This window comes from Euwallacea similis, chromosome 28, assembly GCF_039881205.1.
Source record: "Euwallacea similis isolate ESF13 chromosome 28, ESF131.1, whole genome shotgun sequence".
NCBI lineage: Eukaryota > Metazoa > Arthropoda > Insecta > Coleoptera > Curculionidae > Euwallacea > Euwallacea similis.
The window spans coordinates 1,534,074-1,555,747 of record NC_089636.1 but is presented as its reverse complement, the minus strand read 5'-3'; the positions used below and the strand labels follow the sequence as shown (position 1 = coordinate 1,555,747).

Genomic DNA, 21,674 nt, shown 5'->3' with positions numbered 1-21,674 from the left:
CGGAATAGAGGCCGACGCTGAAAAAACAAAATAACAAACCTTTCAAGAATTCCAAAAAATAATAAACACTTTTTAGTTCATTTAATTTTCATAAATGGGACCACCTGCATTTTTTCTCGTGATAGAATCCTCTCTTAAGCCTATGTTAGTTCCTAGACTTGTTTTACCCTCGAATGCAGTGACTCGGAGCTATGCCGTTTTAAAAGAAATTTTAGACATTTGCAGTGTCTCATAAAAAAAATAATATCGTAATTACTGTGCAGTTTTCGAAGCGTCCTCGTACGCGAGAACTAAAAAACTGCTGACACTCAATCTAAAACGCGACGTTCTTCAAAGGGAGAGCGAGAGACATTCATGATTCGCATTGATACCTTTTTTACATATACTTAGTCACTTAGATATACCACCCCTTTTTTGTTTTTCAACCAATGAGTTTAACTATCCAGTGCGACCATCCCAAAAAGTTAACGCGACCAATAGGTCCCCCAAATTCAACAATTACCTTGAATTAGATTTTGATAGTTTCAGGATGGATTTTCACGTAAGATCCCCTTAAAAGGTACTAATACTCATTTAGCCAAAAATATATACAGGGTGTCTACAATAATAACTTTAATTTTCACCTTTTCAACTCCAATTTTCTTGATTTTTTCAAATAGGATGGTATGTTTTTTTTTATCACATAGAACGAGAACATTCAATTTTCTTCATTTTGGTATAAAATAATGTCATATTTATCTTAAGTGCTAATGGAATTATTAATTATTCCAAGAAAACCTGCATTCGTAACTAAGTGTCTGAGTATTTAGCTCTCATGGTTTCAATGTCTTTTGTTTTAAGTTTTGCCTCCTTTACGGTTTTCTGGTTCTTCAAAATCTGCTTATGTTAAAATTTGCCATTAAAATGAAGTTTACTCAACACAAGAACTTATTAGTATGATTTATGTAATTGGTTCGCGTGATGAAAATTGTTTATTCGCATCTCGGATTTACGCGCAACGATTTTCTAATTGAAGGCATCCTGATGTAGAATCTAGAAAGTCTAAAGGAACGTTTTAAACAAACAGGAAGTCTTAATTATGAAAAGAAAAGTCGAAAGAAGAGGGTCTTAGGAGAAGAAAATGAACTAGACATCACTTTATTAGTAGTGCAAAACCCAAGCATTAGCGTAAAATTAGGGCAACAGTTGTTCAAAATGTTTTCTGTCATCTTCCAAACGCGCTGCAACTCTTAAGAAAAAAGATCTTCTGATCTTAGAAAGCATTTCCGCAGTAATACTCTGAAATGACTTTCGAATCCTCAATTTTATATTTTCATGCGTTGTTGGTGATGTTCTGTAAACATCTGACTTCACTTTGCTCCAAAACTAGTAGTCCAAAGGAGTTAAATCGGGACTCCTTGGTGGCCATGCAACTGGGCCTAACAGAATTTAATAATGTTATTGTCAACATTCTAAGCCTGTATTTTTGTTCGAAACCTTACCTACCAATCCACTTTTCAGGAAAATGTATTGAAAGATGTTGTTGTACACGTTAACTAAATTGGATGGAGCTCTATCTAATTGAAGCCACATTTCATCTTTTATGTGTTCCGGGATGTGATCTAATAGAGGCGGAAGATCTTGATTTAAAAATTTAGGAAAACATCTCCACTCACTCAACTCCTTCAAAAAAATATGGTCCAACAACATAATTGCCGATTATTGCTGGCCAAACATTTAAACTCCAATTCTGTTGAAAATAATTTATTTGAATAGCATGGAGGTTTTCTGCTTCATCCATTCCGATGAAAGGTGCACTCATCAGTAAAAAGAATTAATTTTAAGAAGCCTTCCCTGTTATTTTGTTGTTGCATCCACTGGTAAAAATGAATTCTAGTAATAAAGTCAGCATCAGATAATTCTTGATGTAATTGCAAATGACATGCATGCAACTTATTGACCTCCAAATATTTTGCAACTGATGATTTTCCTATTTGCAGTTCCTGGCTAATTTCTCGCACGTTAATGCTTGGGTTTTCTACTACTAATAAAGTAATATCCAGTTTATTTCCTTCTCCTAAGACCCTCTTCTTTCGACTTTTCTTTTCATAACTGAGACTTCTTGACTGTTTAAAACACTCCTTTAGGCTTTCTAGATTCTACATCAGGATGCCTTCAATTAGAAAATCGTTGCGCGTAAACCCGAGATGCGAATCAACAATTTTCATCACGCGAACCAATTACATAAATCATACTAATAAGTTCTTGTGTTGAGTAAACTTCATTTTAATGGCAAATTTTAACATAAGCAGATTTTGAAGAACCAGAAAACCGTGAAGGAGTTGCTAAAGCTTAAAAAAAAAGACAATGAATCCATAACAACGCATGCTAAACACTCAGACACTTAGCTATGAATGCAAGTTTTCTTGGAATAATTAACAATTCCATTAACACTTAAGATAAATATGACATTATTTTATACCAAAATGAAGAAAATTGAATGTTCTTTCGTTCTATGTGATAAAAAAATACACCATTCTATTTGAAAAAATTTAAAAAAATGGAGTTGAAAAGGTGAAAATTAAAGTTGTTATTGTTGACACCCTGTATATATTTTTGGCTGAATGAGTATTAGTACCTTTTAAGGGGATCTTACGTGAGAATCCATTCAGAAATTATCAAAATCTAATTTAAGGTAACTACAATATTAATTTGTCATGAGGCACTGCAAATGTCTAAAATTTTTTTTAAAGCAGCATAGCTCTGAGTCACTGCATTCGAGGGTAAAACAAATCTTAGAACTAACACAGGTTTAAAAGAGGATTCTATCACGAGAAAAAATGCAGGTGATCCCATTTACGAAAATTACACTTTATGACGCTCCGCTTTTTTGGAACACCCTGTATGATTGTCAATAATTTTAAAATATACTTTCATTAGCCCCACATACATCCCCCTAATTGACTTTTTTATGAAATCACAAATATATTCATAGAAGTTCGAGGGGATATTAAATGGACACCCTGTATAATTATTTTAGAGAAACATATATAAAACCAATTGATGTCTTAGAAATAGAGACTTTCATAGGCTTATTATATCTAGTTGGGACTAAGAACATAAATAGGATTAACTACCTTGAAATGTGTAGTACTACTGAAGTTTTCTCAGAACTTTTCGTTTGGCGATAGTCTCAGCAATGCTTCCTTTTCCTTTCGAGGCATCTAAGATTTGATGGTAGTGAAACAAGTAATACCAGAAGAGTAACAGATAAATTAGCACTAATTCCTGACATGCTTGTAATAGTCAATGAGAACTGCAAAATAAACTGTCTATCTCAAATAATGATCATAGATGAAATGCTGGAAACGTTTCGAAGGAGACGTGTAATTAGGGAGTGTATACCTTCAAAACTTGCTAAGTAAGTTGTTGGGTCCGTGGAAGAATTTGGTTTGAACAGAGATTCGAGGGACCAAATTTATGTTCCGGCTCGAAGACCAAATGTTGATTCTTCCTGGCAGTTAAGTTTGACTGGATTGTTCTCTCACGGACCACTCTGAGTTTTATAGTCTCAGAGACACTGTTCGTGAAATTACAACTCTCACTTTCTAAATTGAGGTTTATTGTAGTCCACTGCGTAATACTAATTACCAAATGGTTATTAAGAAATCGAGTAAATTGTCAATTGAATTAGAGAATAAGATGGAGACCTTTCGTATGGTGTCTCAAACCTAACTAACTTTTCCCTCAAGAAATTAGCTTGGGAAAACGAAGAAGGAGACGTAATTAAATTTTTCCCCAGACTCATCAATTATTGATACAAAGGGCATAACTTATAGACTAAACTAAACTGAAATAAAATAAATCGACCATAACTGAAAACATTCTTAGATGACTGCCAAACCAAACTTGGACCTACGTGTTGACAAATTAATCAGATGGGCGGTGTTTGATGATAAGTATATTTATGAGTCCTAACAATGGTGTCAAAATCTATGCATTAGCAGATGCAAAAATCTTCTATCCTGGTAATATGGAAGTTTACGTTGGCAAACAACCTGAACATTCTCCTTTTGTTATCCATAAATCTTCTATTAATGTAGTAAGCAGAATGGTTTAACCAATTACCGGAAGTCGTAAGAACCTTACAGCGGTTCACAAGTATTGAAATTTATGAGAAATTATTAACTAAAAAAACACAAGTTAAAGTTTTTGGGGACAATTTGTAAAAATAAGAAGCAACTACCAGTAAGGCTTTTAGAAGGCCGCGATAAGAAAATTCTCTCAAGTATGTTTGCATTTAGAGATGCACCTTGGTATCGCATGCCCCAAAACCTAAGAAAAAGGTTTTGCTAATATCTTCCATGCATAATAAAGATGAAATTCATCAATCCACGGAAAAACCAATGATTATGACAAACTGCAACAAATCAAATATTTGTATTGATATGGTGGAGAGGTGGGTTGATATGGATATCTTCAAAATGCAGCGTAGCCCGTAAGAAGTGGCCCATGATAAAATTTTATGCTCTCTTAAATGTTACCGGAATTAACTTGAATTTAATTTACAAATTTAACAAAATGCAGGCAAAGCTCAACTCAGAAGAACATTTTTGACCCAACTTTTCGTCGGTTCAACTAGAAACTGCATGATAAGGAAAAAAATTGACAAGCATTAACTCATCTAATCAGAGAGAGAATTAAGCAAATTTTTACACTTCCCCATAAGAAACTTAGAAGGGATGAACTACAAGTACTTGGACGTTGTCAAGTATGCAGTTCCAAGCAAAACAGAAAAATAAAATACTTTTGTCAAATACATAATAAGTTCCTTTGTCTAGAACATTCAAGCGTTATTTGCAGTAATTGCTTCAAAGAAATGCTGTGAATGTAGCAGCAATTTTTCTCTTATATTTACTTTCTAGTTCTTAATTAGATGAACCGTTTTGTTTTTCATTTTTTTGTTTTTCATGTTGAGAAGAAATACATAATTTTTTTATTTAACATATTTTCTTTCATTTTTATTCTTTCGCCTCGTTTTGTCCCCATACTGCTGTGCACGAGACTGACGTCACCAGCTATGTTACAATAGCCCATGTTGCTTATGAAGAGTTAAAAAAGCTAGGCCAGCTTCAGAGGATGACGCTGACGATAGACGGGCTGACTTTCTTGAAACAACATGCTCTACGGGGTCATCCAACCGACCCTTCTCTATGCCGCCCATTTGGGGAGATATAGTAACAGTAATAAAGTACGCTCAGATCCTCTAGAGCGTTCAAAGGAAAGCCCTGATACGGATCATCTGTGCGTACTGCACGATATTCTTAGAGGCAACCCAGGTCTTGGTGGGTACTCCACCAATCGATCATCTTCCAGGGGAGCGCACCAATCTTAGCGCTCTCCCTCAGGTCACGGAGGAAGATAGCCGGGAGGCCAGGCGAACGCCCGTCCAGAAGTAACAAACATGATGGTCACGACTGACCGACAAGTGGGCCAAGCGATTGATCCCTGACCAAGACATTTGGGCGTTGTACAAACATAGGCGCCTGAACTCCTATCTAACTCAGGTGTTCAGCGGACCGCTTCAAGAGCTACAACCACAGAATAAGGAAAACGGGCCCGAGTTGCGGAAACTACGGAGTGATCGATATTTCAGTACACTGCATTTTCAAATGTCCGTTATTCGAAGAGCAGTGAAACGTGCCAAAAGAATGCGTGGGCACCCTAGCTCCAACATCCCTCATCAATGGAATGTTGGGATGCAAAACAAAGTGACAAAGGCGATAGTCCCGGGCCTAAAGGAAATTGACAGCTGAGTCCCCAAATCCCTCGACACTTACGTTTTATCTTCCAGGCACAGTTCCGGATCGTTGCAGGCTGCAGGAAAAGGAAATCCGAGGTTTTTAGTGGGTTAGCGCCCTGGCGAATACCGCACCATCCAGTCACCAGAACACCATATCGGGTACGTTTAGAAAATTTTCCTCGAGGCAAAAAAGTCACTAAAAATTCATAACTGGCCGATATATTAGTCGATATTCCAGTAACGAGTCGAGTAAATTGCTACTGGTACAGCTGTTCACATACAGGGAGTTACTAAAGTAATTGGCTTACGATTATACATATAACAGCCGCGCCCATTCAGAGTGTTCCAGAAAAATATAGACAAAATGTTAGCATGACTTTTTAACCCACTTCTTAACTAAATTCTGCAAATTGTGATATTTACATTTGTGAGAGATCAGGTATAGTTTAGATTTTCTTAAGAACACTACTAGCGATATCAAATAAACTTAAAACTCACAAAAAGTAGCACCTTGACAAGCTCTTATTGGAAGAATAGGGGCCACAGGATGTTATCATGGAATTCTTGACTCATCAGCTGAGCAGGAGGGAGGGGAGGAACAGAGTAAGAGGACATATCTGATAGGATTATGCGTTGTTGTCCCATGCGCACCCCGAGTTTTGTACAGTATTTTCAATGCTCAGAACAGCTTTTTTTAACCTAGTGAGAACCTAGGGCTACATTATTCAAATTCTGCTTAGTTTGGCAGGGATGTTGAAACTCACTTAAAATGAAACATCATGGGTCAATGTGATATCCCTATCTGTCGATGAAAACAATAAATATCGCCTCAAATGTCCAATTTTTCCTGAAAATTGTTAAAGGGAGGCAAAGTAGCCAATTTTATCCACTTTTCAAATTTTTCAAAGCGTGGATCTATTGGGATCCCAACTAGCAATTTCATTAAAAACATAGATCAATTAATTGCTTCGATGAGCTCTATCAGTTTGTATGGCGCGGGTTGCTCTGTTTCTTTCGGTTCCCGTGATATTAGCTTACTTTAATTTTGATTTTGTCGCTTTTAAAAGTGTCTCGAAATTAAGCTTCATCAAATTGCATTTTTTAATGTGCCAGAACGTCAACAGATGTATCCAAGGTAGACATGGAATCCGTATTCACCGATTAGAACAATAAACATCTTCTCAAGCGATTAGAATTTTTCCTGAAAATTTCCAAAGGGACGGGAAGTAGCCAGTTTTATCCACTCTATTGGGAACCCGGCTAGCAATTTCATTAAAAACACAGATCTAATTAACTGCGTCGATGAGTTCTCTCAGCTTGCACTGCGCGGATTACTCTGCCTCTTTCAGCTCCCCTGATATTGATTTACTTTGATACTGATTTTCTCCATTTTAAAAATGTCTCGAAATCAGGATTCTTCAAATTGCATTTTTAAGATTCCAGAGCCTCCATGGTTGTATCCCTTGAGGCATTGAGACATGCATCCAACATCTTCTCAAACAATTCGGATTTTTCCTGAAAATATCCAAACTGACGAAAGATACCCAATTTTAAGCAAGTTTCAAATTTTAAGCCCCGATTCTTTGGGAATTCAAAGGGAAAGTACATCCATAGTTGTTATTAGCTTTGGAATTGAATTGGTCTGTCTCGCGGTTTCCACGGAATTTATGAATCTGAGGGTAAAGCTAACAGGGCTTTGCTCGATAATATTTTAATTTAATAGTGGATAGTTTCTTCAGTATGTTAGCAAATTCCACATTTTCTATTGTTAGCAATGAGTAAACGTCCCCAAAATTAAGTTATGTGAAAAACGAAAATTTTCCATTTTGGCCAGTGTGGCAGCCTGGAAACATTGAGGCTTATACTATAAAGCAAATTTACCTTAAATCGGCTGTCACCGACTCGTGGATTTAGGTAATGGGCCTTTACTTCTTTCGCTTAAATATAATGGGGAGATACGAGTTTTTCTTCCTGGTCTCCTCCCCCGTTTTGACGTATTAAATCACATATCGGAAATATGGTTTCCAGAGCTCCTCGAAGGGAAAGATCAATAGCGGGCAAGCAAATCCGCACAATAAATTAAAGAGCAACAAGATTATGAAACGTGTTCTGTGTAAATTGAAACTCTGTTTATTTAATCCTAAATTAAAATTAGCAAATATATTATTCGTTTACACTTATATTTACTCTGAAAATGTCTGACACGTTACCTGTTGGTTTTCCATTAAAATTGAATTAAAATTATCTACGCAGGCAAAAATAACAGAACTCCAGTTTTAGCCGAGGAGATTCACGTCATGCATATGGGACAACTTAATTTAATGGTAAAACTGGTGACTTCAGAAGCATTAAATTTTCATTTGAGCAAATTGTGCCGGATTACGTCTTTATCAGAATAACAAGTTCACACGCCAGAGGAGCGGAGCGGTAGGAAATTATTCTCCAATTTGGTTGTTCTACATAAAACGCCCTATAAGAACTAAATGATTGTCTCAAGGGGCAGTTTAGGGTTTCCGTAAGACGTCTATTAACCGGCTGCAGTATTCTCAGCTGCGCTATTTTCACAAGCCACGATAGAGGAAACGTCAAGGGAATGGAAGTCAACGGTATGAATATGTTCCTGTTTGCTTTTCCTGACTTCAGCTTTTAGTCGCTATGGATTGCTGGCAATGCGAATGTTTTTGTTGTCCCGTTACAATACAACACCAGATAATGTCTGTTAACTATTTCGAGCGAGTGTGCACTTTGAGATCGTGGTAAATAATGGAGTACAGCTGAAACTAGAAGGAAAAATCGGAACTGAAATCACATGGGTCGAGTTACGTTCAGCCCTTAGGGCTAATTCCGCTATCGATACGTTTAAGCTGCAGCAAATGGCTAATTGCTACAGATGAAACCGTGGCTATACATGGTCTTTGTTATAAAATATATATATGGAAACGATAGAAAATATTATCACACAAACCACAAATGTTAAATAAGCTTTCCAATAACCTTTAAAACCGAAGCACCAATAAAATCATCAGATATCGGAAAATGCCATGGTAGCCCGCAACAACACCCTACATACCAGGCCTACCGGTATGAAATGAGCGCTATTTTGTGAAAATAAAACACCAATTTTAACAAGGAAAGAAAAATAAAATTTATTCAAAATATTGACCATTGTTTTCTACACATTTTGACCACCTTTCTGGCAATTTATGGATACCACGCCAATAGAAATGTGCCTCTTTGGCATCAAACCAATTAGACACCCAATTTTCTACTTCTTCGTAGGAATCGAAGTGCTGCTCAGCCAATGCGTGTCCCATCGATGAAAACAAATGGTAGTCCGAAGAAGCCAAGTCTGGTGAATACGGCGGATGGGGTAGCAACTCCCAGCCAAGTGTTTTGATGGTATCATGAACCGGTGTTGCTTTGTGTGGAGGTGCGTTGTCATGGAGCAAAATTACCTTCCCGTGTCTTCTGGCTCATTCTGATCGTTTTTCGATCAACGCATTGTTTAAATTAATCAATTGTTGTCGGTAGTGAACAGTATTAACAGTTTCACCAGGTTTTAAAAGCTCGTGGTGCACCACACCTTTCTGATCCCTCCAAATACACAGCATTGCCTTCTTGCTGAATCGATCAGGTTTTGCAGTCGATGTTGATGGTTGTCCCGGATCAACCCATGATTTTTTCCGTTTAGGACTTTGAAAATAAATCCATTTTTCATCTCCAGTAACAATTCGATGCAAAACTGATTTTCTTTCGTGCCTTTGAAGCAACATTTCACTGGTGTTTTTTCGGTTCTCCATCCGTCTTTCATTCAATTCATGCGGCACCCATTTTCCACATTTTTGGATCTTTCCCATAGCTTTTAAACGATCAGAAATTGTTTGTTGTGCAACATTTAACATTTCTGCCATTTGCTTTTGACTTAAAGTGTCATCTTCATCCAATATTGATTGCAGTTCGGCGTCTTCAAACTTTTTTGGTGGTCTGCCACGTTCTATATTTTGCATATCAAAATTGTTTTTTCTGAATCGTTGAAACCATCTTTTGCATGTTGCTTCTGATAAAGCATAATCACCATATGCCTCGACAAGCATGCGATGCGACTCTGCAGCACTTTTCTTCAAATGAAAACAAAAAATTAATGCTTTCCGCAAATCATCATTTTGTGGTAGAAAATTCGACATTTTTGGCACAATGAAATAATATAGTGTTATTTGTTCAAGGACTTGATTTGTACTAAATATGTTTGTCAGTTTGTATACCAACCAAGCAAACAAAAAAAATAGGTTTGTTTACAACAAATGCCCTATATCGAGACATTTATATCGTGACGCTCATTTCATACCGGTATACCTGGTAATTGGATATTTTTCGGCTCTTCGTTAAAATTTAATAAAAATTCTATTTGTGTTTAGGTTAAAAAAAAACGATTTTTCATTTAAGCAAAAAGTCACAAACGCTCCGTTACTGAGGTGCAGGGTGTTAAAATTTCAATTTTTTTAAAAATTCAGAACTGCTTTAATTAAACTACTAAAGAAGAGAGAAGAAAAAAAAATCGTTGTTAAAATGTACAGGTTGGAACTTTTAGTTTTGAGGTCAAGTCCTTTTTTCCATACCAAATTTTTTGTGCTGCGCCACTGGCTTCTCCGCTCCCGGAATTCGAATTCTTTGTTCAATTCTAATTTTTTTGCCTTTGTTTTCCTTATCTTTAACTGTTTTCAAGTTACTAGCGAAAACAGCAAACCATGCACGATGTCTTTCCATTGATTGAACTGAAGTCCACATATTTTTCCGATAGTTTTCTGGATACTAGCAAATTAGGTTCAAATTTAGAGATTTTTCATATTATTTTCCCAAATAGGTCAAAAAGAACTACAGAGTCAAAAAAAAAATAAATAGAGGTTAAGTTGAATGAGTAATTAAATATTCAGAACCTGAACCACCAGTGGCGTACCATAAAAAAATTTGGGGTAAACAAATGGTGACCTCAAAAAAAGAAATACTTTGTAGATTTTAACAACCAGATTTAAATATCATTGCCTGTCCAATTTTCTAGCCGAAAGCCTCAAAGATATTTGGCGATGAATAATCCTCATGATATGATAATGAGTGAACAAGACGCATTGGGATTGTTTAAATCCAGAAAGCTACAAATCAAATTCATTTGGATGAGTGACGTTGTTTCCCATGTTTCTATCTGCCATGTGCACACACAATCTCTAAGTTTCTTCTCTCTGCATTTCTACTGATTGATATTTGCGCCATTTGACTAAATTATCGACTGCTACAGATTGAATCCAAACTGATAAAAATAAAATTGGTTCGGATGAATGATGCCCGACTTCATGTCTTAATCAGAAACATATGACTCATTGAATATCACTGGATAAGTTCTTCTCATTGTATTTTTTGCAATTAATATTTATTTATTCCTTTTTTTTTTATTATTGAGTGCTATATTTCGCTTCTTTGCTGCTGAAATTTTTTAACACGTTCAGCGTCGGCGTTATACAGTGTGTACCGTGAGGTTTCCACGAGCGGAGCCCACCGTGTATACCACTAACGGCGAAAAGTCGGTGAGACCCACCGTGTACTACTAATTTAAATTTATTGCAATGTAAGGAACATCACTAACACGCGCATGCAAAATACAGAAATTCCAAAAATACCATTAATCTTGATAGATACCATGAATACTGAAATTCAACCCGGCAGTGGAAGTGTTAAATGATCCCTCGAAGAATATTTAGTGATGAAGCGCAAGGTGACTCAACAAAGATAGTTTGATTTCGTAGTGCATCAGGTCGAAAATGAAGTTTTTTGGACGAATAATGTCTTACTTCATGCTTGGATTTATCTTTATCGTCCCTTCCTTCTGCATTTGCTGAGATTATCACTTATTTGACCCCTTGTTTCCTTTATTTGTATTGGATAGTCCACCCAGGCTCTCTCAACGAGATTTGATGATTCGTAATCTTTTCCTGCCTCGACATGGGTTACTCTGGATTCAATTTCCATGTACATACATATTCGTGCTAAAAGATGATAATCTCTTTCTTGACATACTTTCGGATGTTACCTCAAAAATAATACTATCCAGAACAGTTTTTATTCAGTTTCCTCCGTATATTTCTGACGTCCTTAGGAAAGTAGTTCCAAAGCAAGTTGTAAGATGTTCACTTTACGACTGACGCGGTAATAGCTTGCTTTTGATGGTATAGATGGGGAACTCGTGGAAAATGCAGGAAACAGTCGTAAAAAGGATGCAGTCGCCTACAATTAGACATGTTTACTATACTTTTATATCGAATATTCAAGGTGAGGCAGCACCGTACATTTTTATATTTTTGTTCAATTCACAATCATAATTCTCAGTCGGTTTATTTGTTCTTTATAAAGTCTGAACATGGAAATTGTGGAACAGTGGCATAGTTTGTCGTTCCCACTAAAATGTACTTACTAAATAAAATGGAAAAACTAATAAATTATTTTGGAGGGATTCCCATGCTATTGCAGGAAATCCAGTATTTGTCCTTCTTAATGTTTAATGTTCTACTTTTTGGAGACTTTAGAAAGTTGTGGAAGTATTAGGAGTGTCAAAATATGGGATATTTTAAGTGATGAGGGTGCAAAACTTCTTGCCCATAAATCATCCTGTGGGCAACGGCTATTTAAATCTCATAAACATGCAATAAGTGTTATGAGTTTATTATAATTGAATTATTTATTTATTTAAATATATAGACATTCACCAGATTGAAATTTCTGTAAATACTTCACAAATCATTAAAAAAATTACAATTTAAATATCAAAGATCTGCTATTTCAATAGGATCACTTTAATGAAACATAAATTACTTCCAAACAGCCAATGTATACTAAAAGTAGTTCTTTCAAGTAGAACTTGGATTTATAGCAATGGATTGTCATCAGAAAAGGAAGAGTAGAGATGGGGCCAAGCACATTGTTTTACACGATGACTGTGAAGATGGCTTTATTTCAAATTCCAGTTTGACCTTAAAATCAGGGCTAAATGTAGAGGTTACCATTATTCCAAGAACTATCTTGACATGATATACAGGTATACTAAGTGAAATAGAAAAAGGAACGCCCAGATATAATGATCAGATTAACTTTCTGTTGCATAGTTTCATTATTGCTGCTACTTATAGAATTGATGAAAAAATCAGAAGCTTTTACGCAGGAGTTTGGCTGCTATAGCTAATAATGTGTGGATGTACCTCGTTTTTGTACGTATTCATGTAGTCGCCTCGGCATTGATCTTATCAAGTGATCGATTTTCTTCTGAGGTAATTCATTCCATGTTACCTGGATCTGATGTATTAGTGTCTCCATGGGCAATGACTGCACGGGCAATAATCTCAATCTTCGATCCGTTATACCCACAAATGTTCAATGAGCGATAAATCGGGGGATCTTGGGGGCTATGGCAACAAACGAACTTGACGCTCCTCCAAATGATGTAAGGAAACCCTGGCGACATGTAGACGTGCATTGTTGGAAAACAGGGGCTTCAAGAGTTGTTAGATAGAGTAGCAAATAAGGATCTACGACTTCTCGGATATAGCGTTGGGTTGTCATACTACATCTTATGAAGACTAGAAGTGAACTAGAAGCCCATAAAAAATAGCACCCCAAACTATAATTCCCACAAGGCGGTAAATGGACTTCTTGACAAAAAATTCGAGATTGCGTTTTTCTCCATGATGTTTTCTATCCCTAGCGCAATCACCATGACTACCCACACAAAATCGGGATTCTTCACTAAGCACTACATTATTCCACTAAACATCCCAATGAAGTCGTTCTCTGTACCATTCTAGGTAGAGCTGACAGTGATATCCCGTCAAAGGTAGAACTAAATGTGGTCTAAAAGAAAAAAGTCCAAAGGATCTTATTCTGTGATAGACCGTTCGCATGTGAATCGCCCTTCCATACACGTGAAACCACTGATTAGCAACGACACTTGTGGTGACAAAACGGTCTCTTATTGCTAGCAACCATAAATAACGATCTTAACGTTCTGTCGTTCTTGCACGACTTTCTGTACCCCTAGCTCGTTGTTGGCGCCCTTCTACGAACCATGTATGATAACATCTTGCTATTGTATGCACCGATCTCTGTAGTCTTCGGGCTATTTCCCAAATCGCCAATCCAACCTCTCTCATGCCGACTATTCGACCTCTATCAAATTCAGAAACTTCATGAAAATTAGACCGTCTTCGTACAGGAGGCATAATAATGTTTCAATAAAAATTGAGAAATAAAGCACTACAAATCACCAAATAACGTTAAATGAGTGTAAATCAAGTGCTAAAATACTAATGGAGATTAACTTATACTGCGTGACAAAGAAAGGTAAACACCCGTTAAAGATAATTTTATTTTGATAATTTTTTTTGTACGTGTTCAGTACCACATACTTATTCAATGATTACATTTTCAGCAAGATCAGAGGAAGAACTTCATTTTTTTTTCAATAGTGTGTTGAGCATCCACGGTTCCTTATACACTCATTGATACGCCTGGGCTCGGATCTAATAAGATTGTTAATGTCTCTTGAGGTATCTCATTCCAGGCAATCTGAACTTCATGAGTAAGGGCTGCTAAAGTCTGTGAAGGGTGCTGTAAATTCAACAGTCTGCGGCCAATCATGTCCCAGACATATTGGAGGATATAGGACATAGGAGATGGACATAGGATATGGACATAGGAGACCGATCCGGCGATCGAGGTGGCCAGGGTAAACGGTTGATTTGATGTTGATCCATGAACGTTATTGTTTGCCTAACAACATGAGGTCTAGCATTGTCTTGCTGGAAAATAGCGTTCGGGATAGTTCGACAATATGGAATCGCATATTGCTCCAACACTTCTTGGATATAGCGTTGGGCAGTCATGTTGCCTCTAATGAAAACTAGGGGTGACCTGCTACCATATGCGATAGCACCCCATACCATAACGCCTACAGTACGGTGGACATGACGCTCTCTGTCAAATTGTGGCTCTCGCCTTTCACCCCGTCGCCTTCTCACCCTTGCCCGACCGTCGTTCATCCCCAGACAGAAGCGGGATTCATCACTAAAGATCACCTGAGTCCATTCTTGGTCCCACTGAATCCTCTCTTTACACCATTGTAAGCGGTTAGATCGATGTTCGCGAGTGAGAGACAGCACCCAATACGGACGATAGGAGAAAAGGCCAAAACTTCATATTCGGCGATATACTGTACGCATACCAACCCTATTCCCATGTTCTTCAAACCACTGATTTGCAATAGCTCGACTGCTGCTAAATCGGTCTCTAAGAGTCAAAAGTTGCAATCGACAATCTTCGCGCTCTGTGGTTCCTCTGAGTCGCCCAGTGCCTCTGGCTCTGTGCCCACGGCCTTCCTGAGTCCACGCCTGGTAACACCGCACTATGGTTCCTAAGGATCTGTTAGTTCTTCTAGACGCTTCTCTGACCGACAGGCCTGCTTCGCGCAACCCAACAATCCGCCCCCTCTCAAAGTCACTAAGCTGCCGGATCTGTTCAATTCTACGCACTCTAGGCATAGTGAGTAAACATTATGACCGATTGCAACACACTTCACAAAAGTTGCGATGCAAATGTGAACAAAAATGTTTAAACAAAATTTTATTTTTTTAAGGAACGACCCATGGAAACTAAAAAAAAAATTAACAGATAAACTTGAAATTTTGATAATTTCTTTCTTTTTTTAAGATAAGTCAACATGCAAAAAATTATCAAAATAAAATAGTTTTTAATGGGTGTTTACCTTTCTTTGTCACGTAGTATATTTTTGCAACAAAATAATGCGTGCAAGAAAAACTGCTCGGATAAGTTTCAAATTTTCATAATTTTTTTCGGGAGTCCTAAAGAATGTCTTCACAAAAAATTGTTGAGATTAGAAGGCATATACTAAGTGTTCCCTTTTCAATGTCATTTAGTATACTTTCACATCAGATAAAGTCATCTTGCGTGGCCCCTGCACACTGTAAGTGCGTACACTTAAAATAAATTACCTAGGAAGCATAAATGAATCATTCGCATACCTTCATTAAACTGCAAACCTCGCAACACTAAACATTTTATAGTGTTGTCCTATTTATATTTACACAACCACAGGTAAAACGAGAAATTCCTTGGTGGCTGATATATGTATTTTGCGTATACAAGGTGCTCGTTTTACTATCCCCACCACTGGGGGTTTATTTAACTGGTTTTAAACTGCCCGGCTTTGCTCTAATTAAAGCAACCACTATTTGCAAATTTATAACTTATATTTTTCATGTTGTGTATAAGTGGGCTACCTTGACATCTAAGCTTTAACTATCCTTGAGATATATCTCGTTTCGGAGCTCCTGAAAATAGAGCGAAAAAAAATTAAACACTTAGAAAAGATTTTCTAAAACAGCTAAAGGAATCTAAATGAAAGATACGTAAAAATAAAAAAGAAATAATTTTCATTCGACAATGATGAAAACCAGTTTTAGGTATTAACTTCAAACTGATTTTTTCGTATTAGTAGATTTTGCCGATAAAAGAAACATACTTTAGGTAGCAAAAATGATTTCTTTTGAGAACAATTATGTTAAAAAGTCTTTTTTGAAGCAAAGTCTAAAAACAAAAAACTCTTACATGTTCCATTGCTAAAAATGTTTTTTATTAAGAAAAATGATCGTTTTACTACCCATCATAAATTGTGTGGGCACCAGAAGGCAGAGCTGTTTTGTCTCCCTTGGATTTTCGTTCCATTGGCGTACGTAAGTTTACTTTCCATATCATTTATTCACATTAGTTTTTCGTTTTCTTTTCAAAATTTGATTACTTTGGTATCAGAGTGCTGATTTTGAGATTGAATTTTCCCATAATCCACGCTAATTTTTTTTCATGATTTTTCAGTCAGTTAATCAGTTTTCAATTTCGCCATTGTCTCCTCTTTCCCTCCTAAGTTGGCCCATTTATCTGGCCACAATGAGATCAATTCTATGAGGCAAAAAGCGTTAAAAATATTTTTTCCAAGTTCAATTCTCAGACCGTAAAGGTGTTGTTTTGATAAATTCGAGCGTCAAAATATGATTATTTCTCGCACATAACAATAAATTCTGTATCGATTTCTACGATATAAATATCGGTTACTCGTTATTTCCTTTTTCAGGAGATAATACGTATGGTTCTTGACACAGACAATTCATTTCATTTTTCTCGCTCCCTCGTAACGCTCCGTTTACTCCCTTAGGGGGATTCAGATTGCATGATTCAATACAAAACGCTCCCTATAATCCTCTGGGGTGCCACCCCATCATTTCCATTACATTGATCAATTATGATGATGATATGACTAGCGTTTAGGTCCTCTGTATTTTCTTTTCCTTTGAAATAAGTATCTACAAACAGTTCTCTATTACATCGGCCTGAATTACAGTTCTTAGCATATTCGGGCAACATCCCATTTCCTGCATATAATCGGCTACATATTAGAAGATAGTATCCAGGACCGACATTGCTATAAGCAGCACAATAATGGGGAATCAATTCCGATTGAACGTGGACTCGATTTTATCGCTGGTGCCGTTATAAATATTTCATTTCCTATTGCACCATCACAACGGCAGCGATAACAGCAGCTTATTTAGCTGGATGTCGCTGAGAATTGACCAATCAGGTTTATTATTGGGTGTCGTAAAATTGAAACGCTTCTGGCTTTCTTGATGCAAAGCTACATAGTTTTGTCTTGAAATGAGGACAAGTAATTCGATTGCTGCGGGCGAACAAAAGTCAAGATCGTTCAATCAGCACTTGAGGCGCAAATGCACCAGCACTTACGGTAAAATTGATTGTGAATAAACTGTTTTTTGAAAATCTGGTCTTTCCCCCTGGATTTATGAACATCCAACTTCGCAATTTTAAAACTGTTCCTTGGTCTGATGCGGAATCTTCAGGGGAAAATATATCGATTTTCACCCGAAGATCTGCTTAAAAGGGCAAGTCTAACATACAAAATTTCTAATCGCCGAGCTGCGTCTTCAGACCTGGACGACCGGGGTCCATATTCGGATTTATGAGTTTTTGGGCTCTTCTAAATACCTTAACTGCACCGGGTGATTCTAGAAAAATGAGACAAACAAATATCTTAAAATCAAGAAGATCTACAAAAAAAATGTTCAAATAAAGTCTTTTTTATTTTTGAGGGCTAAGTTTTTATGTTGTTCCCAAGGTCAACTTCACGTGTCTTTTGGAGTCAACTTTGTTTGTTTAAATAGAACACCCAATTTTTTTTTGGAGATTCGAATTATTTCTTGATAATAAAAATGTTTTTACTTGAAACATTTTTTGCTAAAAGTGACAAAATTCATAATAATACTAGATACAAAATAAATTCTTTTCGCGGCAGTGCAAGAAGTTCAAGTTCATCAAATTTGCGCTAAAATAAACAAATCCATTTGAAAATGGTTTTTCGTGCGATTTTTTGTACAGAGCAATCATTTAAATTTCATATCTGGCCAGCTGTGGAATTTTACACAAGAGAAATAGAAGATGAAAAGTAGGTCGTAGCTTGATCATATGCCGTAAAATGAGGTTAAAATTAATTTTTTATAAGGAAGCCGAGTGAGGTTATGTTGCTTTATTTACTTTTAATTTTCAAGATTTCAATTAAACATTAAGGCTATTTTTTAACAACAAAAGTCTCATTGTTTGAAAAATTCACAATAATTGCTGAAAATTTTATCCATTCACAAATTTAGGTCCCTTTTGAGAATTCTGCGGCAGGTACCATAAGATAAGTCGATCTGCTGTAACAATTTCCTCAAGAAAGTATTCGGATTTTCATGCATTAACTGTCTTACGTTTTCTACAGTATCCGGAGTTCGTTTTTTTGGTCTTCCGCTGCCTGACTTGCTCTGAATGCTGCCTGTTTCACGGAATGAATTTACTACATACTTCAGCGTATTTGCGAAGTTCAGTTCATTTGTTATAACTTCAGGGAATTTTTCACGAAATTCTCGAAAACAGGGTTGAACTTCATAAACTCATTCTCCATTAATTTGATGTCCATTACGAAAATAGGCTTCAATCATAAATGTTTTCTGCTCGTCCGTGAACACCGTTTTGCGGTAGGTACAGGAATCTGAATTTAAACAAACGATGCTGTGGTCTTAAAAAAGACCAATTTTTTATGAAACAGATAAAACTAATAAAATAATAGAGAAAGAAAAACGAAAAAATTCAAGAGCCGAATGGTAAATAATCAAAATAGTAAATAATGATTGTCTCCGGAAGAAGTGTTTCGGCATGAAAAATTAGCAAGTGATGTGGGTTAGTTAGGTAACCAAATATACATAAATGATAATCGACATACGTTCTTTTCTTCAATAAATTCCACAGCTTACTAAGTATGAAATTTAAATAATCTCTTCGTACTTGAGTACAAAAAAGACTCCACAAAAATGTATTTTTTTTTCAAATGTGCTATTTTCGGGTGAATCAAGCTTCACAAACCACGATCAGGTGAATTGCTACAACATGCATTATTAGTCGATTGAGAATCCACATTGGTTGCGTGAAGTAGAAAAAGAGCAACCATGAACTTTGAATATTTGGTGTGGTATTTTAGGTAGACATTTGATTGGGGCATGCTTTATTGATGGAAACCTTAATGTATAAAAAATATAGAAATTTTTTGCTAGAATATTTGCCACACCTTCTTGAAGAAATTAATTTAGAGAGAAGGTTGATAATATGGTTTCAACATGATGATTACCCTGCTCATTATGCCCGAAATGTCAGAGAAATTTTAAATGAACATTTTCCTCAAAGATGGATTGAGCGTGGTAGTGAAGCTAACTAGCCAGCCCGAACACCTGATTCGACTTCACCAGATTTTTTTGTGGGGTCATTTGAAACATATCGTTTATGACTGAATGCCAACTACTGCCGAACAAATAAAAAGTCGGATCAAAAACGCTTGTCAAAATAACACCTCAAATGTCAGAAACAATAATTTAAAAACAGAATTGTCAATGGCCTTGAATAGTAGAGGCACCATTCCGAACATTTGTTAGACTGATTTTTTTTATAAGAAAGTAAAATTTACTACATGACAAATAATATTGCTCAAATATCTTAATAAAGTTTAATAAAGCATTTATTTTTTATCTAGTATTATTATGAGTTTTATCATAATCATTTGGCAAAAAATGTTTCAAGTAAAAACATTTTAACTGTCAACAAAGACCAAATAAAATTGAGTGTTCAATTTGAAAAAACGATGTTGATCCCAGAAGACACGTGAAGGTGTGCTTAGAGAAAAAATTGACAGCATAAAAAGTTAAACGCTCGGAAATAACAAAGACTTTATTTGAACGTTTTTTTTTTGTAAATATTCTCGATTTTAAGATTTTTACTTGTCCCATTTTTTTAGAATCACTCAGTATATAAAAACATTGGTATTTCAGGGAAAAAGGAGCGCTCCGAATATTTTTTCTATTTATGAATTTTTTAAGAAAATGTCAAACCACCTCATCTTTAAAGTTGAAAGGGTCTCATCTTTCAGTGGATAACTTTTTAATATTCATCCCTCTACCCCTGGGGACCACCCCTTTGAAATTTATCCATTCCATTGAGGCTTGAATCATACCTTATTTGAGAGGCATTTTACTTCCATTCTGAATTATTAAATTTGTAATTCTAGAAAAAATCAATTATACACTTTAATTTTATTGTTTAATTTTTTTGTTGATGTCGTTCAATTTAATTTTTGCAATACTTCATATAAACAAATAAATGCATAATTTTGTCAAAATTGTCTCGCAAGGGAAAGCTCATCTGCAAGATTCTGACCAAAAATTTGCCAGTTTCTCTAGTTGGTGATTTCTGGGTTCCGTGTCAACATGGCCATGGTGAAAGCTCTGCCTGGACTGAAGTTATAAATTAGGAGGGACGATATCTTTCTAATCTGTTATTTGTCTGGTCTGCTCTGTCTCTGGGAAATAAATATACCAACCTGTCGTTGAGTTATTAGGGTTAAAATCAAGCACCAGATATCGCGTGCCAAGAACAATTCCAGGCCATGCCTGTGACATTTCCTGGGGGTCCCAAAGTCACGCACGACGGAATCTGTTGAAATATATTTCCGAAAGGCACTTCCTAAGCATTTTTATAAGTTTAAATAAACCTTATCTCATCAGTCTTTAAAGACCATTAAAGCAATTCAACCAGGATTTTACGTCAGAGATGTGATTCATCTTGTCTTGTCCAAAAATGCCTTTTTGGAGCTTTTATTTCATGGTAAATGGCAGTGACGGCTTCCCGGTTTAATAACCCAAAATGCATTTATCGACGGGGACGTAACATAAAATTGTTATTTGCTCTGGCATCATAAACCCGGGATTACTGTCATCGACAAATCACTTCGAAATTAATAGATTAATTACATCTGACGGATAATTTGCGATTTAGAAATCAAATAATAATGATGGAAGTTCGTTCGATGAACGGGCAGTATTCGGTGCTCATTTAATTGAATTTAGTATAAAACCAATGCATTCATTAAGCGAAATGTTTTGTTCAATTTATTAGCAAACAATGCGTTGGGATCTCATGTTGATACCGGGAATTGTTCCAGCTGGAAGGGAAACTTCAAGGTACAATATCATAAAACATACCTACCCACCTATTTTCGGATTGCCCTAAAATTTATTGAATAATCTAAGGGCAGACTTAAGCCGAATAGGGTTGTTAGTTCTCAAAGTTATGATGTTTCAACTGCAACCGAGTGAACTTAAACTCAATTAAGCGTTATTAACAATGTGCAGTTTCAGTGCTCCAATGGGTGGAAAATTAATTGTCCAAAGACATGCTATGCTGA

General features: G+C 36.2%; 1 protein-coding gene across 1 annotated transcript in view; it reads left to right on the top strand.

Annotated features, from left to right (window-relative positions):
• Window positions 1–5,158: 5,158 nt before the first annotated feature.
• The window catches only part of LOC136417360 (lachesin-like), a 79,779-nt gene continuing 63,263 nt past the window's right edge, over window positions 5,159–21,674 (top strand). The window contains exon 1 of the mRNA XM_066403030.1: window positions 5,159–5,324. Coding sequence (XP_066259127.1) covers window positions 5,159–5,324 — 166 coding nt within the window. The remainder of the gene's footprint in view (window positions 5,325–21,674) is intronic.